We start from the raw sequence: 25,918 nt of genomic DNA on the forward strand, positions 1-25,918 counted from the left end.
ATGATTGGAACTTCACTTAAATACACTCTTTTGTCAAGGTGGCCAAAACATAATGGAAGAGTTTTTATAGGTGACTGATCATAGATTATCAAGGAAGGCACACTCATCGAAAGGTGTCTCTTTCAGGTTTGAGCTAAGTTTATTTAGAAATAAATGTAATCGATTGATCGAAAGATTCTTCATTACAAGGAAATCAGCACAGAAACCCACTATCTATATCATGTACCCCTGATAAGATACAGACAGAGAGCAACAACTCTCCTGAGTACTAGATAGGAATAGGCTAGAGTTCTGTATGGTGCCGAGCTGAGGCAAAACCCACAGGAAGGAAAAACACAGAGTATAAATGATTCAAAAACAGTCTCCTCTGCCTGAGATCAGGTCACTGTCCTGCCTTGTATAAATCAGATTGGTAACCTGTGCTCTTTTTACCTGAGACACTGAGTCCCATCTCTCTATGCCCCCGGTGAGGACAGACGGGTCATTATCCATGCCACAGGGGACAAAGACGAGCCGGCACCCGATTCCCCCTCTGCCCCCATCGCCGGGCCGGTGTCTGGTTACAGCGGCAACGACACACGGCAACCCCGGGATGTTGCCGGGGCCCGGGTTCATCTCTGACCTCGGCGAGCGGTAGGTCGCTCACCAAATCACATTAAAGTTTCAGAAGGCCTAAAGGTCCCAGTCAGCAGTGTTAACAGCACCATTGTCCCCCAGTCCTCCCGGCTCAAAGGACCAGTGTAACGTGGCACTTGTATGTCCCCCTCACTGCCACCCCCCTGGATCTCACAGATAGAGTATCTCTGCCGGTGCACAGAGGGATGTGTGTGTTTGCATGTGTTCACCTTGGGGGGCTGGCATCCTAGCAGGGGATACACTGTGTTTATCCCCCCCAAAAAAAATAGCCGTATAATATTTTTGTTACAATCCCTTTTTTTTTTCAAATGAAGTGCTTGTGTTGAGACTGAGACTGAGCGGTTAGTGATGTGTTGTTGTGTTAGGAGGAAAGTTCAGTTCATGCTTTAACAGGATCTGATCAGGCTCTGTCTGGTCTGGCTCAGATCAGGGGATTGCTGTGAGGCACATTAAAGGTGTATCACATTAAACCTGCTCCTGTCTCATGTAATCACAAGAGCACAGAGACAAGGTAAAAGGTATTTCCCTGTACTGTACCATTGCTATGAGCTCATCCTCCTACACCCAACTGGAAATCTACATACACATTCGCTATCCATTTTTTTTGTTACCCAATCGGGTTGCTTTACCAAACTAGATTTTATTGTAATCTGCAAAATGACAAAATATCATATTTTTTCCCTCAGCTGACGGGCATTGTAAGAGAAATGTCCACTCTCTTTAATAAGAGAATACAGAATTCGTCTACTTGGGCTGTGTTTACACAGGCAGCCCAATTCTGATATTTTGCCCAATTATGGGCAAAATAAATAATCTGATTAGTCAAAGGACCAATTAGTTAAAAAATCTATCAGAATGTTGCAATCGCTTCTGTTTGGTTGCCTCAACAGGTTGCAACAGATATTTAGCAGCACTATCCATAAAGATCACACCATGGACATCTGTTCCATAAAGTCTCTAAATCTCTAAGACCCTCGGGTTAACTACTGTTGACTGTTACAATGGGAGATAATGCAGTGATTATTGCTTTGGGTTTTCTTTTTCGACAGCATGAAAACAAACTGTATTCGCACCAAACAAAAGAGCACCTGCTCCAGATAGTGTGCCATCACAGCAAAGGCTATTTTTGTAACAGCAGATGATTTATACAGTGGAAAGATTCAGTTTACAATTGTAGTTGAGGGATTGCAACCAGCATTGGGAAATAATACTACAAACAATGAATACGAAATCAAGCAGCTATCAGTCACACGGCTCCGAAAACAAATGTGGAGTACAAGAGACCCAGGCCACTCCATTCTGCTTTCATCTACCATTCCTCAACATATAAGGCCACTCCATTCTGCTTTCATCTACCATTCCTCAACATATAAGGCCACTCCATTCTGCTTTCATCTACCATTCCTCAACATATAAGGCCACTCCATTCTGCTTTAAACTACCATTCCTCAACATATAAGGCCACTCCATTCTGCTTTCATCTACCATTCCTCAACATATAAGGCCACTCCATTCTGCTTTCATCTACCATTCCTCAACATATAAGGCCACTCCATTCTGCTTTCATCTACCATTCCTCAACATATAAGGCCACTCCATTCTGCTTTCATCTACCATTCCTCAACATATAAGGCCACTCCATTCTGCTTTAAACTACCATTCCTCAGCATATAAGGCCACTCCATTCTGCTTTCATCTACCATTCCTCAACATATAAGGCCACTCCATTCTGCTTTCAACTACCATTCCTCAACATATAAGGCCACTCCATTCTGCTTTCATCTACCATTCCTCAACATATAAGGCCACTCCATTCTGCTTTCATCTACCATTCCTCAACATATAAGGCCACTCCATTCTGCTTTCATCTACCATTCCTCAACATATAAGGCCACTCCATTCTGCTTTCATCTACCATTCCTCAACATATAAGGCCACTCCATTCTGCTTTCATCTACCATTCCTCAACATATAAGGCCACTCCATTCTGCTTTCAACTACCATTCCTCAACATATAAGGCCACTCCATTCTGCTTTCATCTACCATTCCTCAACATATAAGGCCACTCCATTCTGCTTTCATCTACCATTCCTCAACATATAAGGCCACTCCATTCTGCTTTCATCTACCATTCCTCAACATATAAGGCCACTCCATTCTGCTTTCATCTACCATTCCTCAACATATAAGGCCACTCCATTCTGCTTTCAACTACCATTCCTCAACATATAATGTGTTGGCTCAAAGACTCTTTTGTCTAGTAATTATTTCGTCCTTTTATTGTGGTATGTGTATGCTTTTCAATAAGATAGAATCATAAAAAACGGTGACCACAAAACCTGAAACACACAATATGCCTCAATTCACAGAGGCCTGTGAGGATGTGTAAAAGTTTTTGAAAACAGATATACTCAAAGGTGATGTATGTGAATTAAATATGCCTAGTCATTCCACATTTTGCTAAACAGTAAAGGAGTTTAAATAATTTGAAGACTACATATACGATTATTGCAATATACTTTCAAAATGAATACTTGCTAAATTAGATTAGCCTACTTGTGTTCTATAACATTACCGCAACACTACGCCCTCAGCCATAGGCTATGGGGCGGATTGCTGCCAGTCACACTAAAATAAATCCAACGCAGGTCAAAAGTTTTAAATTTAACTCTGTGCTGTCATCTAGTGGTAAAGTGTCTACATACACGCTCACTCTGTTTGCAAGACTCACCAGTTGTAATTATAAACAGGCCCTATATAATGTTTTCTCATGCACTTACATATGATATAATGGCTACAACATTACAATATGATACAAAACTAAAATAATGTATTAAAACGACAATGTATTCATTGGTTGTAATGGGTATGCCAATAATGTATTTTTTGGCGTAATGTGGCCATAGGATTCTTGTGTCCATAGTACACAATGTCCTACACAGGAATATAAATAACCAATGTTTGTTGAATTATTTATCATGAAGGATTAGGCTCATTTAAAGAAGGTCAAATTCAGAAAGAGAAAAACACAACGGGGAATACACAACGGTGAATGGCAGCCTTATATTTTTATGATAAAGTATAATAATTTGTTAAAACATTCCATGCTGTCTTCAACAAATAAATAACAGTGATCTTGATGAGCTTGAAGTGTTCGTACATATCCTGCTCGTCCTTATTTGACGTGACGTAACGCGTCGGTCCGTATGACGCCGCATCTCTTTGTTGGTCCAGCGGCAGCTGCGCTCATGTTGTTGTAGCTAGCTACTCTCTCTCTCCGGAAATATTTTTTTCTCTTTCGAAATATTTCGTCTCTTGTTTCGTTGCGGCCTGTACACATCCTCGTATCTAGCGTTTGGTGTCATACCTTGTCACAATATCAAGTTAACCGAGTAATGGACTCAGACGAAGGGTACAATTATGAATTCGACGAGGAGGAAGAGGAATGCAGCGAAGACAGCGCTGAGGAGGATCCCGAAGACGACACCCTGGAAGTGGAGTTGGATGATCCTGTTGTGGCCGGTGGAGAGCGAGATGAATGTGGGGAGACCGGGGGCAGTGGCCTAGGGCCCGGTCAAGACGAGGAGGACTATCGGTTCGAGGTTCTGACTGCTGAACAGATCCTTCAGCATATGATCGAGTGTATCAGGGAGGTCAATGATGTCATCCAGGTGAGGTGAAGGAAAGGCCGAGGATGTTGGGTCTCGGTAGGCCGCAAATTGTAAAACGTAAACAGCTAATTAGTTACCAAGTTAGTTTACTGCCCACAACAAACAATCGTAGGTAACGGTAAGTCTCAACGCATGTTAGCTTGTTTGCTAGCTAACGTTACCTAGCTAGTTACAAACTAACGTTAGTAACGTTACCTTAGTTCAGGTACTGTAACTAAGTTACTCAGACTTCAATTTCAACAAACTACTACTGTAGTTAACCAGCTAGCTAAATTAACGTTATCTGTCTAGGGAAGCTGCCAACTTTAGTTTAGTCAACTAACGTTAGCTAACGAACCAATAACGTAACGTTATGTCTCTTGAAAGACTAGTGCGCCTGGCTCAGCGAGATAAGTGAGTTGTCAGTTCTGCCAAGATGCTGACCCAACTAGCTACAGTAAGATTTAGTAAAAATAACTGTTAAACCCAGCCAGAAAACCTAGCTAGTTTGGCTAGTCATCTTTGTCATTCCCCTGTTAGCTACAACGTAGCTATTACAACACTGTCATCAACGTATGTGTCTTCTTTTATGGCACCAAAATGGCGAAGTAGCTAACGTTACTGAGCTATCTAGCTTGCGTGAAATCCTATCAGCCCCCTATGTCCATAGTGTCACCTGGATTATAGCTAGCCACCTAGCTAGCTAGCTATCTTACTTTCCACTGTGTCTGATTTTGAGGCCTGTGCGCCTGAAACAACATGGCCGAACCTTGATTCCCACTTCTGTCAGCCAGTGAGTTTGTCTGCAATGAATTGCAGATTTTTATGAATCCTATTATTAGACACATTTTGAACAATAATAGCCTAGAACGTATTTGTCGTGTAACTGACATGACCGTACTGCTAGTTACCGTTTAGTGTATTCTAATCCAATGCTAAATAGCTAGCTAGTTAAGTGGCTGTCTTTTAAAAGCTATGAAGCTTCCGGAGGCAATATAAATGTGTATTTTGCCTCCTAATTTTTGCTACTCTTCTCTAGAACCCTGCAACGATAACAAGAATACTTCTTAGTCACTTCAATTGGGACAAAGAGAAACTGATGGAAAGGTTAGTCGTGACATTGGCTCTTGTATGATTTGTTGTAAAACTCATTGTAAAACAGTGTCATCTTCTTGGCTCTATTAGTGCCATCATTGTGTTAGTTAGGTGGTCTGTTGAATGTCCATGGTCTGGTATTAAATATGAATAGACAGCATTACACAAGGAAATTGAATTGATCAAATCAATTGTCTGTTTACCAATTTCACTGCAGACCCTTTTTAATGCTCAATTTGCGCTATGTCCAATAGTTAAAAGTCCCGAGATCTGGCACAGGTTTCGCCTTTGTCTTGGTGCTCTAGTTTGGCTATGACTTATTGCCTTTCTATGTAACCATTTGTTATAGCATGACCTGAAGACCCTATTCTAGTGAATAATACACTGATGACATGTCTTCTCTCACTAGATATTTTGATGGGAACCTTGACAAATTGTTCTCGGAATGCCATGTCATCAACCCCAGTAAGAAGTCGAGGACACGGCTGATGAACACGAGGTCCTCTGCTCAGGATCTTCCCTGTCAGATCTGCTACCTGAACTACCCAAACACGGTCAGTACCTTACCCTGTCCCTTACCCTGAACCCTTACCCTGAACCCTGTCCCTTACCCTGAACCCTGTCCCTTACCCTGAACCCTGTCCCTTACCCTGAACCCTGTCCCTTACCCTGAACCCTAGCCGCTACCCTGCACCCTATCGTCTACCCTCAGACTCTGGTAGTGTAGCTCTGAACTACCCGAACTCGGTCAGAACCCTATTCTGAACCCTATTTCCTACCCTGCACCCTATTTCCTACCCTGCACCCTATCGTCTACCCTCAGACTCTAGTAGTGTAGCTCTGAACTACCCGAACTCAGTCAGTGCCCTACTCTGAAGGGAGAGATGCACAACTCCCTATCCACTAGGCCGTAGTGTACATCTGAAAGGATCAGGACATGCCAAGTCAGATCTCCTACCTGAACTACCCAAACTCGGTCAGTAGCCTACTCTGAAGGGAAAGACACAACCCCTAGACATGAAGGGAAACACTTAACTCCTAGCCCCTACCTCTAGCTACTAGGCACTAGTGTAGATGTGAAAAGATTAGGACATGATAGGGCTGGAATTGCCAGGGACCTCACGATACAATATCACCATACTGATACGATATGTATCACCATACTGATACGATATGTATCACGATACAATATCACCATACTGATACGGTATGTATCACGATACAATATCACCATACTGATACGGTATGTATCACAATACAATATCACCATACTGATACGGTATGTATCACAATACAATATCACCATACTGATACGGTATGTATCACAATACAATATCACCATACTGATACGGTATGTATCACAATACAATATCACCATACTGATACGATATGTATCACGATACAATATCACCATACTGATACGGTATGTATCACAATACAATATCACCATACTGATACGGTATGTATCACAATACAATATCACCATACTGATACGGTATGTATCACAATACAATATCACCATACTGATACGGTATGTATCACAATACAATATCACCATACTGATACGGTATGTATTACGATACAATATCACCATACTGATACGATATGTATCACGATACAATATCACCATACTGATACGATATGTATCACGATACAATATCACCATACTGATACGATATGTATCACCATACAATATCACCATACTGATACGATATGTATTACGATACAATATCGCCATACTGATACGATATGTATCACGATACAATATCACCATACTGATACGATATGTATCACGATACAATATCACCATACTGATACGATATGTATTACGATACAATATCACCGATACGATATGTATTATGATACAATATCACCATACTGATACGATATGTATCACGATACAATATCACCATACTGATACGATATGTATCACGATACAATATCACCATACTGATACGATATGTATCACGATACAATATCACCATGCCGATACGATATGTATCACGATACAATATCACCATACCGATACGATATGTATCACGGTACAATATCACCATACCGATACGATATGTATCACGGTACAATATCACCATACCGATACGATATGTATCACGGTACAATATCACCATACCGATACGATATGTATCACGATACAATATCACCATGCCGATACGATATGTATCACGGTACAATATCACCATACTGATACGATATGTATCACGATACAATATCACCGATACGATATGTATTACGATACAATATCACCGATACGATATGTATTACGATACAATATCACCGATACGATATGTATTACGATACAATATCACCGATACGATATGTATCACGATACAATATCACCGATACGATATGTATCACGATACTGATACGATATGTATTACGATACAATATCACCGATACGATATGTATTATGATACAATATCACCATACTGATACGATATGTATCATGATACAATATCACCATACTGATACGATATGTATCACGATACAATATCACCATACTGATACGATATGTATCACGATACAATATCACCATACTGATACGATATGTATCACGATACAATATCACGATACAATATCACCATACTGATACGATATGTATTGCGATTCAATACTGCTATTTCATATTAACACATTACACACTATATGTCTGCTACAGAGGGAAGAGCCCAGGAGAAAACTAGTTTTGATCAGTCATAGAAATAAAGTGCTGAAAACGTGTTGGCTCACTATTTTAAAAATAAACTAGCTATAGGATGAAAAATACCTGAGATTTGGTGCAGGTACAGCCGATTAGCTCGAGCTAACACTACCTAGCAAAAAAAATATATCTATATAGTCAAAGTATCGATATAATATTGTGATATGTAACTGTATAGATTTCCCCAGATTTCAGATCTTCTAGCTGAACTACCCAAACTCAGTCAGTCAGTATTATGAAAGGAGACACCCCCTAGCCTCTAACCCATACCCCCTAGCCTCTAACCCATACCCCCTAGCCTCTAACCCATACCCCCTAGCCTCTAACCCATACCCCCTAGCCTCTAACCCATACCCCCTAGCCTCTAACCCATACCCCCTAGCCTCTAACCCTTAGCCTCTAACCCTTACCCCTTAGCCTCTAACCCTTACCCCTTAGCCTCTAACCCTTACCCCTTAGCCTCTAACCCATACCTCCTAGCCTCTAACCCATACCTCCTAGCCTCTAACCCGTACCCCCTAGCCTCTTACCCACGAACCCTTACCCCCTAGCCTCTAACCCATACCCCTTAGCCTCTAACCCATACCCCTTAGCCTCTAACCCGTACCCCCTAGCCTCTTACCCACGAACCCTTACCCCCTAGCCTCTAACCCATACCCCCTAGCCTCTAACCCATACCCGTTAGCCTCTAACCCGTACCCCCTAGCCTCTTACCCACGAACCCTTACCCCCTAGCCTCTAACCCATACCCCCTAGCCTCTAACCCATACCCGTTAGCCTCTAACCCATACCCGTTAGCCTCTAACCCTCTAACCCATACCCCTTAGCCTCTAACCCATACCCCTTAGCCTCTAACCCATACCCCTTAGCCTCTAACCCATACCCCCTAGCCTCTAACCCACTAACCCATACCCCCTAGCCTCTAACCCATACCCCTAAGCCTCTAACCCTTACCCCCTAGCCTATAACCATTACCCCCTAGCCTCTTACCCACTAACCCATAGCCCTTAGCCTCTTTGACTAAATCTTCATCTCCAACAGTACTTCACTGGCCTGGAGTGTGGACACAAGTTCTGCATGCAGTGTTGGGGGGACTACTTGACTACCAAAATCATCGAGGAGGGGATGGGACAGGTGAGCATCACAAAAACACCTTTTTGTTTAACCAGGCAAAGACCCTTACGGTAAGAAACCCTTGGTGGGCGGGGCCTGGCAAGAGGTCAGCAGGAAGTAGTCAAGAAGAAAGCAATGCAATAGCACAGACAAAACGTTAAAATAATGACCTTTGGCTTATTCATACATACATTCATACACACAGCAGGTATGTATGTATGTATCGTTACCATGGACTGTAAACTCTTACTCTGACTCATTGGGCTTTTGTTGAGATGTGAAAAATCTCACCATGTTTCCTTTCTCTTTCTTAAAAAAAAAAAAAGACAATTTCCTGCCCTGCTCACAGCTGTGATATATTGGTGGACGACAACACAGTCATGTAAGTGTTACGTCACTGTCGCTTTACATTCCACAGCAGGTAGACTAGCGGTTAGCGCATTAGGACAGTAACTGAAAGGTTGCTCGTTCGAATACCCGCGCCGTCAAGATGAACAATCTGTCTGTGCCCTTGAGCAAGACACGTAACCCTGATTTGCTCCAGGGGCTCCTTACTACTATGTCTGACCCTGTAAAACAACACATTTCACTGCATCTATCCGCTCTGTGACAGTAAAGCCTTTAATTTATTATTATTACGTTTCAGCATTACATACACGCTTGCTCTACACGCTGCTTGTTCTGTGAGAGTTGGAGATGTAGACTAGCAGATGAGTTTATAAATCACATTTTTTTTGTATTTGTTCAAATCCACTATATTTAATTAGCATTTCTATAAACCAAATGATTTTCCTGTAGGAGACTGATCACAGAGTCCAAGGTGAAGTTGAAGTACCAACACTTGATTACCAATAGTTTTGTAGAGGTAAGATGTGTCATGTTCTTTATTGATTATATATATATATATATATACAGCAACTGTGTTTTATAACCTGTACTCTAAAATACAATGTAGTAATTATCCATGAAAGACCCACTGTGAGAATATTTAATCTGTTCTTCAGATGTTAGATAATCTTGCTTGTTTGGGAGAAGAGGATTGGCATGTATTCCTTCTGCTTGTATCCCCTCTTCTTATGCTCCTGTCCTCTCGTCCTCAGTGCAATCGACTGTTAAAATGGTGCCCGGCGCCAGACTGCCATCATGTAGTCAAAGTCCAGTACCCAGATGCTAAGCCTGTGAGATGCACATGTGGCCGGCAGTTCTGGTAAGAGACAGCCATACTAGGACTTACATTCCCTGCTTATTGGTTTTGTTTTGTACATCATACACGTTCTCTGGCATGTAAAAAGGACCATCTACCACTAATACTCACACAGAGAAGTCTTGATTTATTAACACACTGTAAAAGGATTGTAACCAACATCTCTCAAAACGCATGGTGATATCTCTTGCAGTTGTCACACAAATGGAATCCTAAAAAAAGCATAGATTTTTTTTTGGTTACATGTGGATCTTTATTTCTATCCAATCATTGCAGCTTCAATTGTGGTGAGAACTGGCATGATCCCGTCAAGTGTAAGGTATGTCACAACTGAGTCTAAATTCAACCCTCCCTGTCAGTGGTAATGTAATAGTGGTCAGACCCAGTCCACAAAAAAACTCTAACCCTTACCCCATATACATTTCATGTACTGTAGATCTGACAGGATAGGTGGTGGCTGCTTCACCTGACGGGATAGGTGGTGGCTGCTTCACCTTGTCCCCTAACGGGATAGGTGGTGGCTGCTTCACCTTGCCCCTGACGGGATAGGTGGTGGCTGCTTCACCTTGCCCCTGACGGGATAGGTGGTGGCTGCTTCACCTTGTCCCCTGACGGGATAGGTGGTGGTGGCTGCTTCACCTTGTCCCCTGACGGGATAGGTGGTGGTGGCTGCTTCACCTTGTCCCCTGACGGGATAGGTGGTGGTGGCTGCTTCACCTTGTCCCCTGACGGGATAGGTGGTGGTGGCTGCTTCACCTTGTCCCCTGACGGGATAGGTGGTGGCTGCTTCACCTTGTCCCCTGACAGGATAGGTGGTGGCTGCTTCACCTTGTCCCCTGACAGGATAGGTGGTGGCTGCTTCACCTTGTCCCCTGACGGGATAGGTGGTGGCTGCTTCACCTTGTCCCCTGACGGGATAGGTGGTGGCTGCTTCACCTTGTCCCCTGACGGGATAGGTGGTGGCTGCTTCACCTTGTCCCCTGACGGGATAGGTGGTGGCTGCTTCACCTTGTCCCCTGACGGGATAGGTGGTGGCTGCTTCACCTTGTCCCCTGACGGGATAGGTGGTGGCTGCTTCACCTTGTCCCCTGACGGGATAGGTGGTGGCTGCTTCACCTTGTCCCCTGACGGGATAGGTGGTGGCTGCTTCACCTTGTCCCCTGACGGGATAGGTGGTGGTAGCTTCACCTTGTCCCCTGACGGGATAGGTGGTGGTGGTGGTAGCTTCACCTTGTCCCCTGACGGGATAGGTGGTGGTAGCTTCACCTTGTCCCCTGACGGGATAGGTGGTGGTGGTGGTAGCTTCACCTTGTCCCCTGACGGGATAGGTGGTGGTGGTGGTAGCTTCACCTTGTCCCCTGACGGGATAGGTGGTGGTGGTGGTAGCTTCACCTTGTCCCCTGACGGGATAGGTGGTGGTGGTGGTAGCTTCACCTTGTCCCCTGACAGGATAGGTGGTGGCTGCTTCACCTTGTCCCCTGACAGGATAGGCGGTGGCTGCTTCACCTTGTCCCCTGACGGGATAGGTGGTGGCTGCTTCACCTTGTCCCCTGACGGGATAGGTGGTGGCTGCTTCACCTTGTCCCCTGACGGGATAGGTGGTGGCTGCTTCACCTTGTCCCCTAACGGGATAGGTGGTGGCTGCTTCACCTTGTCCCCTGACGGGATAGGTGGTGGCTGCTTCACCTTGTCCCCTGACGGGATAGGTGGTGGCTGCTTCACCTTGTCCCCTGACGGGATAGGTGGTGGCTGCTTCACCTTGTCCCCTGACGGGATAGGTGGTGGCTGCTTCACCTTGTCCCCTGACGGGATAGGTGGTGGTGGTGGTAGCTTCACCTTGTCCCCTGACGGGATAGGTGGTGGTAGCTTCACCTTGTCCCCTGACGGGATAGGTGGTGGTGGTGGTAGCTTCACCTTGTCCCCTGACGGGATAGGTGGTGGTGGTGGTAGCTTCACCTTGTCCCCTGACGGGATAGGTGGTGGTGGTGGTAGCTTCACCTTGTCCCCTGACGGGATAGGTGGTGGTGGTGGTAGCTTCACCTTGTCCCCTGACGGGATGGGCGGTGGCTGCTTCACCTTGTCCCCTGACGGGATAGGCGGTGGCTGCTTCACCTTGTCCCCTGACGGGATAGGTGGTGGCTGCTTCACCTTGTCCCTTGACGGGATAGGTGGTGGCTGCTTCACCTTGTCCCCTGACGGGATAGGTGGTGGTGGTGGTAGCTTCACCTTGTCCCCTGACGGGATAGGTGGTGGTGGTGGTAGCTTCACCTTGTCCCCTGACGGGATAGGTGGTGGTGGTGGTAGCTTCACCTTGTCCCCTGACGGGATAGGTGGTGGTGGTGGTAGCTTCACCTTGTCCCCTGACGGGATAGGTGGTGGCTGCTTCACCTTGTCCCCTGACAGGATAGGCGGTGGCTGCTTCACCTTGTCCCCTGACGGGATAGGTGGTGGCTGCTTCACCTTGTCCCCTGACGGGATAGGTGGTGGCTGCTTCACCTTGTCCCCTGACGGGATAGGTGGTGGCTGCTTCACCTTGTCCCCTAACGGGATAGGTGGTGGCTGCTTCACCTTGTCCCCTGACGGGATAGGTGGTGGCTGCTTCACCTTGTCCCCTGACGGGATAGGTGGTGGCTGCTTCACCTTGTCCCCTGACGGGATAGGTGGTGGCTGCTTCACCTTGTCCCCTGACGGGATAGGTGGTGGTAGCTTCACCTTGTCCCCTGACGGGATAGGTGGTGGTGGTGGTAGCTTCACCTTGTCCCCTGACGGGATAGGTGGTGGTAGCTTCACCTTGTCCCCTGACGGGATAGGTGGTGGTGGTGGTAGCTTCACCTTGTCCCCTGACGGGATAGGTGGTGGTGGTGGTAGCTTCACCTTGTCCCCTGACGGGATAGGTGGTGGTGGTGGTAGCTTCACCTTGTCCCCTGACGGGATAGGTGGTGGTGGTGGTAGCTTCACCTTGTCCCCTGACGGGATGGGCGGTGGCTGCTTCACCTTGTCCCCTGACGGGATAGGCGGTGGCTGCTTCACCTTGTCCCCTGACGGGATAGGTGGTGGCTGCTTCACCTTGTCCCTTGACGGGATAGGTGGTGGCTGCTTCACCTTGTCCCCTGACGGGATAGGTGGTGGCAGCTTCACCTTGTCCCCTGACGGGATAGGTGGTGGCTGCTTCACCTTGTCCCCTGACGGGATAGGTGGTGCCTGCTTCAACCGTGATAGGTGGTGGTAGCTTCACCTTGTCCCCTGACAGGATAGGTGGTGGCTGCTTCACCTTGTCCCCTGACAGGATAGGTGGTGGTGGCTTCACCTTGATAGGTGGTGGCTGCTTCACCTTGTCCCCTGACAGGATAGGTGGTGGTGGCTTCACCTTGATAGGTGGTGGCTGCTTCACCTTGTCCCCTGACAGGATAGGTGGTGGTGGCTTCACCTTGTCCCCTGACGGGATAGGTGGTGGCTGCTTCACCTTGTCCCCTGACGGGATCGGTGGTGGCTGCTTCACCTTGTCCCCTGACGGGATAGGTGGTGGCAGCTTCACCTTGTCCCCTGACGGGATAGGCGGTGGCTGCTTCACCTTGTCCCCTGATGGGATAGGTGGTGGCTGCTTCACCTTGTCCCTTGACGGGATAGGTGGTGGCTGCTTCACCTTGTCCCCTGACGGGATAGGTGGTGGCTGCTTCACCTTGTCCCCTGACGGGATAGGTGGTGGCTGCTTCACCTTGTCCCCTAACGGGATAGGTGGTGGCTGCTTCAACCGTGATAGGTGGTGGTAGCTTCACCTTGTCCCCTGACAGGATAGGTGGTGGCTGCTTCACCTTGTCCCCTGACAGGATAGGTGGTGGTGGCTTCACCTTGATAGGTGGTGGCTGCTTCACCTTGTCCCCTGACAGGATAGGTGGTGGTGGCTTCACCTTGATAGGTGGTGGCTGCTTCACCTTGTCCCCTGACAGGATAGGTGGTGGTGGCTTCACCTTGATAGGTGGTGGCTGCTTCACCTTGTCCCCTGACAGGATAGGTGGTGGTGGCTTCACCTTGTCCCCTGACGGGATCGGTGGTGGCTGCTTCACCTTGTCCCCTGACGGGATCGGTGGTGGCTGCTTCACCTTGTCCCCTGACGGGATCGGTGGTGGCTGCTTCACCTTGTCCCCTGACGGGATCGGTGGTGGCTGCTTCACCTTGTCCCCTGACGGGATCGGTGGTGGCTGCTTCACCTTGTCCCCTGACAGGATAGGTGGTGGTGGCTTCACCTTGATAGGTGGTGGCTGCTTCACCTTGTCCCCTGACAGGATAGGTGGTGGTGGCTTCACCTTGTCCCCTGACGGGATAGGTGGTGGTGGCTTCACCTTGTCCCCTGACAGGATAGGTAGAATTGTCACCATATTGCTTATCCTTTCAGATCTCCACTAGTGACAATGGGTTGGTTCTAGACTGGGCCCTAGTCTACACATTTATGGTTAATGGTAAAGTGTACTTGGGGATAGAGGTCCCCTGAGATTAACATAGTTATACTTCCTGTAATATAGTTACATTATCAAACAAAGATTGTTGACTTTGAACTTGTTGTATTGAATATCTTTTTCCCGTGTTGAACCTTTCAGTGGTTGAGGAAATGGATCAAGAAGTGTGACGATGACAGCGAGACGTCCAACTGGATCGCAGCCAATACAAGGGTATTTAAACAGGCTTACCTCTAAACACAATCATGGTCTGTTTTTATGGAGGTCCAGAAACTAGCTATATCACTTGCTAGTCCCTCCACGAAACCAGGTAGATTTGTGTTTTGAGTATCTCTAAGTTTTTTAGGACTGGTTTCCCCACAGACACAGATTACAGCCCTATTCCTGGACTAAAAATAATTCTCAGTGGATATTCTAAACTTAATCTGTGTCAGGGAAACTGGCTCTTATATGTTGCTCTATAGTGCTGCTGCTGCTGTGTGAATGATGGACTGTTACTGAGCCCCTCTCTGCTTGGCCATCTATCCCTCAGGAGTGCCCCAAATGCCACGTGACCATTGAGAAGGACGGCGGCTGCAACCACATGGTGTGTCGGAACCAGAGCTGCAAGGCAGAGTTCTGCTGGGTCTGCCTGGGGCCCTGGGAACCACACGGCTCTGCCTGGTGGGTGGATCTACCTCCTACTGACTAGTACTATTTTACTGGAAGTATCTACTAGCATGCTAGTAGATACCCATAGACTTGCAGTCATTGTGCTAATGCTAGTTAGCATTGGCTCGTGAAACTACCTCTATCGGCGAGTTCATCTGCCTCTGGGGAAGTTGATAAATGACCTCACTGCCAACATTCAGAAGTATCCCTTTTTAGATTCCTTTATTGTCCTTCCGCTTTATCCCAACACCTCCGAAAGACACATACAGGTTGGAGTGGGGGGGGGGCTGCCTTACTTGGGCACCCGTGGAGCAGTTGTTGTTGAGGTGGGGGGGGGGGGGGGGGTTAGGTGCCTTGATCAAGGCCTCAACGGCAGGTGAAGGCATCTAGGATTTGTTGCTCTCCTGTTAATAGCTCACTTCCGGACAGATTTTCTTTGAACTGGCATCCCTCCGGTTGCTGTCGGTCTTTGTTGTTGCTGTAATAAGGAAGGAAGCTACAACCATATTGGACTAAAATGTTTTTAGATTTTATTTCTCCTCTCACTAATTACTAGCTCTGTGTTTTATTGTAGGTACAACTGCAACCGCTACAATGAGGATGATGCCAAGGCAGCGAGGGACGCCCAAGAGGTAACAGTGAGTCATGGTGTCTTTAGTGTTCCTCACTGTAGACTAGAATCACAACACAGTCCTGGTCTTTGTTGACCATCATGTATAATGATAGACATATTTCCTCATTCCCACAACAGTTACGTGATGGCTATGCTAGTGACGGTGTAGTGGTGGCTATGCTAGTGACGGTGTAGTGGTGGCTATGCTAGTGACGGTGTGGTGGTGGCTATGCTAGTGGTGGCTATGCTAGTGACGGTGTAGTGGGGGCTATGCTAGTGGCGGTGTAGTGGGGGCTATGCTAGTGGCGGTGTAGTGGGGGCTATGCTAGTGACGGTGTAGTGGTGGCTATGCTAGTGACGGTGTAGTGGTGGCTATGCTAGTGACGGTGTAGTGGTGGCTATGCTAGTGACGGTGTAGTGGGGGCTATGCTAGTGACGGTGTAGTGGGGGCTATGCTAGTGACGGTGTGGTGGTGGCTATGCTAGTGACTGTGTGGTGGTGGCTATGCTAGTGACTGTGTGGTGGTGGCTATGCTAGTGACTGTGTGGTGGTGGCTATGCTAGTGACGGTGTAGTGGGGGCTATGCTAGTGGCGGTGTAGTGGTGGCTATGCTAGTGACGGTGTGGTGGTGGCTATGCTAGTGACGGTGTGGTGGTGGCTATGCTAGTGACGGTGTGGTGGTGGCTATGCTAGTGGCGGTGTGGTGGTGGCTATGCTAGTGACGGTGTGGTGGTGGCTATGCTAGTGACGGTGTAGTGGTGGCTATGCTAGTGACGGTGTGGTGGTGGCTATGCTAGTGACGGTGTGGTGGTGGCTATGCTAGTGGGGGCTATGCTAGTGACGGTGTGGTGGTGGCTATGCTAGTGATGGTGTGGTGGTGGCTATGCTAGTGGGGGCTATTCTAGTGGCGGTGTAGTGGGGGCTATGCTAGTGGCGGTGTAGTGGGGGCTATGCTAGTGACGGTGTAGTGGGGGCTATGCTAGTGACGGTGTAGTGGTGGCTATGCTAGTGGGGGCTATGCTAGTGACGGTGTAGTGGGGGCTATGCTAGTGACGGTGTAGTGGGGGCTATGCTAGTGACGGAGTAGTGGTGGCTATGCTAGTGGGGGCTATGCTAGTGACGGTGTAGTGGGGGCTATGCTAGTGACGGTGTAGTGGGGGCTATGCTAGTGACGGTGTGGTGGGGGCTATGCTAGTGACGGTGTGGTGGGGGCTATGCTAGTGACGGTGTGGTGGTGGCTATGCTAGTGACGGTGTGGTGGTGGCTATGCTAGTGACGGTGTGGTGGTGGCTATGCTAGTGACGGTGTGGTGGTGGCTATGCTAGTGACGGTGTGGTGGGGGCTATGCTAGTGACGGTGTGGTGGGGGCTATGCTAGTGACGGTGTGGTGGGGGCTATGCTAGTGACGGTGTAGTGGGGGCTATGCTAGTGACGGTGTAGTGGGGGCTATGCTAGTGACGGTGTAGTGGGGGCTATGCTAGTGACGGTGTAGTGGGGGCTATGCTAGTGGGGGCTATGACGGTGTAGTGGGGGCTATGCTAGTGACGGTGTGGTGGGGGCTATGCTAGTGACGGTGTAGTGGTGGCTATGCTAGTGGGGGCTATGCTAGTGACGGTGTGGTGGGGGCTATGCTAGTGACGGTGTGGTGGGGGCTATGCTAGTGACGGTGTGGTGGGGGCTATGCTAGTGACGGTGTGGTGGGGGCTATGCTAGTGACGGTGTGGTGGGGGCTATGCTAGTGACGGTGTAGTGGGGGCTATGCTAGTGACGGTGTAGTGGGGGCTATGCTAGTGGGGGCTATGCTAGTGACGGTGTAGTGGGGGCTATGCTAGTGACGGTGTAGTGGGGGCTATGCTAGTGACGGTGTAGTGGGGGCTATGCTAGTGACGGTGTAGTGGGGGCTATGCTAGTGACGGTGTAGTGGGGGCTATGCTAGTGACGGTGTAGTGGGGGCTATGCTAGTGACGGTGTAGTGGGGGCTATGCTAGTGACGGTGTGGTGGTGGCTATGCTAGTGACGGTGTGGTGGGGGCTATGCTAGTGACGGTGTGGTGGTGGCTATGCTAGTGACGGTGTGGTGGTGGCTATGCTAGTGACGGTGTGGTGGTGGCTATGCTAGTGACGGTGTGGTGGTGGCTATGCTAGTGACAATGTGTGGTGGTGGCTATGCTAGTGACAATGTGTGGTGGTGGCTATGCTAGTGACAATGTGTGGTGGTGGCTATGCTAGTGACAATGTGTGGTGGTGGCTATGCTAGTGACAATGTGTGGTGGTGGCTATGCTAGTGACAATGTGTGGTGGTGGCTATGCTAGTGACAATGTGTGGTGGTGGCTATGCTAGTGACAATGTGTGGTGGTGGCTATGCTAGTGACAATGTGTGGTGGTGGCTATGCTAGTGACGGTGTGGTGGTGGCTATGCTAGTGACGGTGTACTTAAGCAATAAGGCCAAAGTGGGTGTGGTATATGGCTAATATACCACAGCTAGGGACTGTCCATACGCATAACGCAACGCGAGTGCCTGGACACAGCCCTTAGCCGTGGTATATTGGCACTATACCTCAACCCCCGAGGGGCCTTATTGCTATTATAAACTGGTTATAGTTATAAACTGGCTGTGCTAGTTATCGTGTTCTAGTGGTTGTACTGCTGGTGGGTGGGTGTGCTGGTAGTGGTGGGTGGGTGGGTGTGCTGGTAGTGGTGGGTGGGTAGGTGTGCTGGTAGTGGTGGGTGGGTAGGTGTGCTGGTAGTGGTGGGTGGGTAGGTGTGCTGGTAGTGGTGGGTGGGTAGGTGTGCTGGTAGTGGTGGGTGGGTAGGTGTGCTGGTAGTGGTGGGTGGGTGGGTGTGCTGCTAGTGGTGGGTGGGTGTGCTGCTAGTGGTGGGTGGGTGTGCTGCTAGTGGTGGGTGGGTGTGCTGCTAGTGGTGGGTGGGTGTGCTGCTAGTGGTGGGTGGGTGTGCTGTTAGTGGTGGGTGGGTGTGCTGCTAGTGGTGGGTGGGTGTGCTGCTAGTGGTGGGTGGGTGTGCTGCTAGTGGTGGGTGGGTGTGCTGCTAGTGGTGGGTGGGTGTGCTGCTAGTGGTGGGTGGGTGGGTGTGCTGCTAGTGGTGGGTGGGTGGGTGTGCTGCTAGTGGTGGGTGTGCTGCTAGTGGTGGGTGTGCTGCTAGTGGTGGGTGGGTGTGCTGATAGTGGTGGGTGTGCTGCTAGTGGTGGGTGTGCTGCTAGTGGTGTGTGTACTAGTGGTGGGTGGGTGTGCTGCTAGTGTGGGTGTGCTGCTAGTGGTGGGTGTACTAGTGGTGGGTGGGTGTGCTGCTAGTGGTGGGTGGGTGTGCTGCTAGTGGTGGGTGGGTGTGCTGCTAGTGGTGGTTGTACTGCTAGTGGTGGTTGTGCTGCTAGTGGTGGGTGTGCTGGGTGGGTGTGCTGCTAGTGGTGGGTGGGTGTGCTGCTAGTGTGGGTGTACTAGTGGTGGGTGGGTGTGCTGCTAGTGGTGGGTGGGTGTGCTGCTAGTGGTGGGTGGGTGTGCTGCTAGTGGTGGTTGTACTGCTAGTGGTGGTTGTGCTGCTAGTGGTGGGTGTGCTGGGTGGGTGTGCTGCTAGTGGTGGGTGGTTATTGTGTATTAGAAGTGGTTGTACTAGTTGTGTATTAGCGGTGGGTGTACTAGTTATTGTGTATTAGCGGTGGTTGTACTAGTTATTGTGTATTAGCGGTGGGTGTACTAGTTATTGTATATTAGCGGTGGGTGTACTAGTTATTGTGTATTAGCGGCGGTTGTGCTAGTTATTGTGTATTAGCGGTGGTTGTACTAGTTATTGTGTATTAGCGGTGGTTGTACTAGTTATTGTGTATTAGCGGTGGGTGTACTAGTTATTGTATATTAGCGGTGGTTGTACTAGTTATTGTGTATTAGCGGCGGTTGTGCTAGTTATTGTGTATTAGCGGCGGTTGTGCTAGTTATTGTGTACTAGTTATTGTGTATTAGCGGTGGGTGTACTAATTATTGTGTATTAGCGGTGGGTGTACTCGTTATTGTGTATTAGCGGTGGGTGTACTAGTTATTGTGTATTAGCGGTGGGTGTACTAGTTATTGTGTATTAGCGGTGGGTGTACTAGTTATTGTGTATTAGCGGTGGGTGTACTAGTTATTGTGTATTAGCGGTGGGTGTACTAGTTATTGTGTATTAGCGGTGGCGGTTATGCTAGTAGTAGTGGTGGCGGTTATGCTAGTGAAGTTATGCTAGTAGTGGTGGCGGTTATGCTAGTAGTGGTGGTGGTTGTTACGCTACTGGTGGTGGTGGCGGTTACGCTAGTAGTGGTGGTGGTTACGCTAGTAGTGGTGGTGGCGGCGGTTACGCTAGTAGTGGTGGTGGCGGCGGTTACGCTAGTAGTGGTGGTGGCGGCGGTTACGCTAGTAGTGGCGGTGGCGGTTACGCTAGCAGTGGCGGTTACGCTAGCAGTGGCGGTGGCGGTTACGCTAGCAGTGGCGGTTACGCTAGCAGTGGCGGTGGCGGTTACGCTAGCAGTGGCGGTTACGCTAGCGGTGGCGGTTACGCTAGCAGTGGCGGTTACGCTAGCAGTGGCGGTGGCGGTTACGCTAGCAGTGGCGGTTACGCTAGCAGTGGCGGTGGCGGTTACGCTAGCAGTGGCGGTTACGCTAGCAGTGGCGGTGGCGGTTACGCTAGCAGTGGCGGTTACGCTAGCGGTGGCGGTTACGCTAGCGGTGGCGGTTACGCTAGCGGTGGCGGTTACGCTAGCGGTGGCGGTTACGCTAGCGGTGGCGGTTACGCTAGCGGTGGCGGTTACGCTAGCGGTGGCGGTGGCGGTTACGCTGGCGGTTACGCTGGCGGTGGCGGTTGTTACGCTAGTAGTGGCGGTTGTTACGCTAGTAGTGGCGGCGGTTGTTACGCTAGTAGTGGCGGCGGTTGTTACGCTAGTAGTGGCGGCGGTTGTTACGCTAGTAGTGGCGGCGGTTGTTACGTTAGTAGTGGCGGCGGTTGTTACGCTAGTAGTGGCGGCGGTTGTTACGCTGGTGGCGGCGGTTGTTATGCTAGTAGTGGTGGCGGTTGTTATGCTAGTAGTGGTGGTGGCGGTTGTTATGCTAGTAGTGGTGGTGGCGGTTGTTATGCTAGTAGTGGTGGTGGCGGTTGTTATGCTAGTAGTGGTGGTGGCGGTTGTTATGCTAGTAGTGGTGGTGGCGGTTGTTATGCTAGTAGTAGTGGTGGCGGTTGTTATGCTAGTGGTGGCGGTTGTTATGCTAGTAGTGGTTGTGGCGGTTGTTATGCTAGTAGTGGTTGTGGCGGTTGTTATGCTAGTAGTAGTGGTGGCGGTTGTTATGCTAGTGGTGGCGGTTGTTATGCTAGTAGTGGTTGTGGCGGTTGTTATGCTAGTAGTAGTGGTGGCGGTTGTTATGCTAGTAGTAGGGGTGGCGGTTGTTATGCTAGTGGTGGCGGTTGTTATGCTAGTAGTAGTGGTGGCGGTTGTTATGCTAGTAGTAGTGGTGGCGGTTGTTATGCTAGTAGTAGGGGTGGCGGTTGTTATGCTAGTGGTGGCGGTTGTTATGCTAGTAGTGGTGGCGGCGGTTGTTATGCTAGTAGTAGTGGTGGCGGTTGTTATGCTAGTGGTGGCGGTTGTTATGCTAGTAGTGGTTGTGGCGGTTGTTATGCTAGTAGTAGTGGTGGCGGTTGTTATGCTAGTGGTGGCGGTTGTTATGCTAGTAGTGGTTGTGGCGGTTGTTATGCTAGTAGTAGTGGTGGCGGTTGTTATGCTAGTAGTAGGGGTGGCGGTTGTTATGCTAGTGGTGGCGGTTGTTATGCTAGTAGTGGTGGTGGCGGTTGTTATGCTAGTAGTAGTGGTGGCGGTTGTTATGCTAGTAGTAGGGGTGGCGGTTGTTATGCTAGTAGTAGGGGTGGCGGTTGTTATGCTAGTGGTGGCGGTTGTTATGCTAGTAGTGGTGGCGGCGGTTGTTATGCTAGTAGGGGTGGCGGTTGTTATGCTAGTAGTGGTGGCGGCGGTTGTTATGCTAGTAGTGGTTATACTAGTGATGATGAGCATGTATAAAGGTAAACATATTCTCCCAGGCTTGATTGTTGTTCTGATTTTAAGAGCCAGGCGTTCTCCCTCCTCCTCCTCCTCCTCCAGCGGTCCAGGGCAGCCCTGCAGAGGTACCTGTTCTACTGCAACCGTTACATGAACCACATGCAGTCGCTGCGCTTCGAGCACAAGCTGTACGCCGGGGTCAAGGCCAAGATGGAGGAGATGCAGCATCACAACATGTCCTGGATCGAGGTGCAGTTCCTGAAGAAGGCCGTGGACGTGCTGTGTCAGTGTCGCTCCACACTCATGTTCACCTACGTCTTCGCCTTCTACCTCAAGAAGAACAACCAGTCCATCATCTTTGAGGTAACTTTACAGCTATAGTCCTAACCCAAACCCTTCTACCTGAAGAACAACCAGTCCATCATCTTTGAGGTAACTTTACAGCTATAGTCCTAACCCAAACCCTTCTACCTGAAGAACAACCAGTCCATCATCTTTGAGGTAACTTTACAGCTATAGTCCTAACCCAAACCCTTCTACCTGAAGAACAACCAGTCTATCATCTTTGAGGTAACTTTACAGCTATAGTCCTAACCCAAACCCTTCTACCTGAAGAACAACCAGTCCATCATCTTTGAGGTAACTTTACAGCTATAGTCCTAACCCAAACCCTTCTACCTGAAGAACAACCAGTCTATCATCTTTGAGGTAACTTTACAGCTATAGTCCTAACCCAAACCCTTCTACCTGAAGAACAACCAGTCTATCATCTTTGAGGTAACTTTACAGCTATAGTCCTAACCCAAACCCTTCTACCTGAAGAACAACCAGTCCGTCATCTTTGAGGTAACTTTACAGCTATAGTCCTAACCCAAACCCTTCTACCTGAAGAACAACCAGTCCGTCATCTTTGAGGTGAGGGAGGGTAGAGAAGGGAGGGGGGAAAGAGAGAGAAGGAAGAGAGTGAGAGTATTCTATTTAGCTTGTTTCAGTTGCTCCAGTAACTGTTGTTACAGTTGTATACAGTACAGCCATGATGTATTTCTACACCTACAAGTCAAGGTCTCCTCTCTAAAGGTACCCTGTATTTCCACAGTTGTTGTCATGAGGGGAAGTTCCTGTTTGTGTAGTTCTATCAGGACAAGTAGTGGCACTATACTATATACACTGAGTGTACGAAACCCAGCAGCGTTGGGCACTCAAACCGGTGCGCATGGCACCTACTACTATACACTGTTTAAAGGCACTTAAATATTGAGTCTTTCTCATTCACACTCAATTGGACACACACAATCCATGTCTCAAGTCTTAAAAATCCTTCTTTAACCTGTCCTCCTCTTCATCTACTGATTTGAAGTGGATTTAACAAGTGACATCAATAAGGGATCATATCTTTCACCTGGTCAGTCTGTCATAGAAAGAGCAGGTGTTCTTAATGTTTTGTACATTCAGTGTATATGCTGTGACTGAACCCAAGCGGTCCTCTTTTAGAACAATCAGGCTGACTTGGAGAATGCTACGGAGGTTCTGTCTGGATATCTGGAGCGGGACATCTCCCAGGACTCTCTGCAGGACATCAAACAGAAAGTACAGGACAAGTACAGGTGAGTTCAATACATGATATAGATGTCTTTATTATGACAGGAAGTACAGGTTAGTCTGCAACAGGATAGATGATTTAATGGATCAATGTATCTATGAAATTATACCAGATGTCTTTTTGTACTATGACATTTGAATGGCAACTATGCCTACTATGAGGCTGTCATTGATCAGCGATTAATTTAATCAGAAATGGTCTCTTGTTTCATTCTATTTGTCTCTGTTGTCAAGCCGAATATGGATTAGTTGGCTACGCTACAGCATTATGTCAGAATGAGACCAGACTGATTTTAAAATGAGCCTTCCTCTCCTCCTCACTGTTTCCTGTTTCCTGTCCTCCAGATACTGTGAGAGTCGGCGGCGGGTGCTGCTGCAGCATGTGCATGAGGGCTATGAGAAGGACCTCTGGGAATACATAGAAGATTAAGGATAGACTCTTTACTAATAAAAACCTCGACAGACTAGAGCGCTGATGCAATGCCACGGGGCAGCACTGGTTTTCAGCTATTGTTGCTGATCTTCCCAATATTGCGTATTTTTTTCTCTTGGGTTTTGTTTAATGGAAAAGTTTAAATAAATTATATCAAAAAAAAATAAATGGTAGAATATTTCAAACATTAATCGTACAACAGTATTGTTTGTAGCAGATTGGATTGTGAGGACAAAAAAAGAACTCCCTGCTTCTCAATTGGTCACTATTGTAACATCACCCCCCCCCCCCCCCCCCCCCCCCCCCCCCACTCTGTTCAGTTTTCCAGTGAGATGTATTTTATTTGTTTAATTTTTAAGTACCCTTGTATTTACCCTTGTGTGGGACATGGGTTTGTGTTCAACACAGTCCATTTGTTCAAGCCATGTTCATTAAATGTGGTTAGATCACATGTAGGGTTTTTGAATGTTGATTTGCTGATTGTAAGGTGCTAAACCATGTGGGTTGGCAGGAAAAACCATCGGGAGTGCAGAAAAAGGAAACATGTTTTTCATTTTGTAAATAACGCATATGCATGGAACAGCAAGTGTGGACGTTTTATTTTATTTCTCTTTTTGTTGTGTTTTTGAAAAATATTTATTCTTTTTTTTTTTTCTTTTTTTAATATTCAATATAGTTGCTGTGTGGAAGACGAGTTCCCTCCTGCTTTAAAAGAAAACGTCTTCTTTGTGAGGGTTTGGAAGCTGTGTAGCTTCACCCAGGAGAACAAGGAAAGAAACCGTTTGAACGAGCGATAAAACTCTTGACAGGGTGGTAGTAGCTTTTTAAAAGCAATTCTGACAAAACAATCCACCTAAAAGACAGCATTAGGTGAGAGAATGAGACTAAAGAACAAAACATATTTTAATTAACAGCAAGCCAGATTGTAGTTCAGGTAATACATTGATTTATTAATAGTTGGAATTGACCTTGCAACCTTCAGAGGTTATCAACTAATTGTACCTGAGGGGGTTTTTGAGAAATTAATAGAGAATGACTTGGAAAGGACTCCGCTGTGTCCTAAGTGGCTCCCTATATAGTGCACTATGGACCCTGGTCAAAAGTAATGCATTATATAAGGAATGGAGTGCCGTTTGGGATGAAGGTCATGTCCTGTTTGTTCTAACCCCCCTCATTCCCTCTCCCTCGTGTTTTTGTTCTTCCATCACCACCCCTCCTCCTGTTTCTCCTTAGAAGTTGTAATTTACAGATAACACACTACCAACTGTTTCATGAGAGCCAAATTGAGTGACATTCACTCATAAAAAAAATAAAAATAAACAAATGTATTTCTTTTTTCAGACTTGAGCTTTTCCTCATGTTTTTTTTGTATGCACCGTGGTCACCTGGGAGGCGGTAGGGCACCGTGGTCACCTGGGAGGCGGTAGGGCACCGTGGTCACCTGGGAGGCGGTAGGGCACCGTGGTCACCTGGGAGGCGGTAGGGCACCGTGGTCACCTGGGAGGCGGTAGGGCACCGTGGTCACCTGGGAGGCGTTATGTAATTCCCTGAAAGTGCTGTTTTAAACTTGAGTCAGTCAGCATGACAACATGACCTAGTCCTAGGCCCCTAAAGAAGTAGAAACTGACAGACCTGGCTGACAAGACGTACCCCATAACCCCCCCCCCTTTTTTTAAATCTGTGTTCTGTAAAGGAGTATTGCTTTCAACAGCACCATCCAGTTG

General features: G+C 47.9%; 1 protein-coding gene across 6 annotated transcripts; it reads left to right on the top strand.

The window, feature by feature from the left end:
• The first annotated feature begins 3,843 nt into the window (after positions 1-3,843).
• LOC120048342 (E3 ubiquitin-protein ligase arih1) lies at positions 3,844-24,365 on the top strand. 6 transcript variants are annotated; one of them, XR_005477004.1, is made up of 14 exons: positions 3,844-4,308; positions 5,327-5,394; positions 5,792-5,936; positions 9,143-9,235; positions 9,541-9,596; positions 10,013-10,079; positions 10,315-10,421; positions 10,695-10,737; positions 15,014-15,085; positions 15,405-15,535; positions 16,098-16,155; positions 22,229-22,525; positions 22,571-22,801; positions 23,654-23,755. XR_005477004.1 is itself a non-coding variant. In XM_038994248.1 (14 exons), the coding sequence occupies exons 1-14, from the start codon at positions 4,033-4,035 to the stop codon at positions 24,189-24,191; spliced, it is 1,581 nt and encodes a 526-aa protein (XP_038850176.1). In that variant the 5' UTR covers positions 3,845-4,032; the 3' UTR covers positions 24,192-24,365. The 6 variants fall into 6 exon arrangements, 5 of the variants coding, with proteins under 5 accessions (XP_038850194.1, XP_038850176.1, XP_038850167.1 ...); XM_038994248.1 differs by lacking the exon at positions 22,571-22,801 and adding an exon at positions 24,107-24,365 and having other exon boundaries at positions 3,845-4,308; positions 16,098-16,161; positions 22,265-22,525; positions 23,654-23,766; XM_038994239.1 differs by lacking the exon at positions 22,571-22,801 and adding an exon at positions 24,107-24,365 and having other exon boundaries at positions 3,845-4,308; positions 23,654-23,766.
• Positions 24,366-25,918: the final 1,553 nt, after the last annotated feature.

Source organism: Salvelinus namaycush, chromosome 1, assembly GCF_016432855.1.
Source record: "Salvelinus namaycush isolate Seneca chromosome 1, SaNama_1.0, whole genome shotgun sequence".
Lineage (NCBI taxonomy): Eukaryota > Metazoa > Chordata > Actinopteri > Salmoniformes > Salmonidae > Salvelinus > Salvelinus namaycush.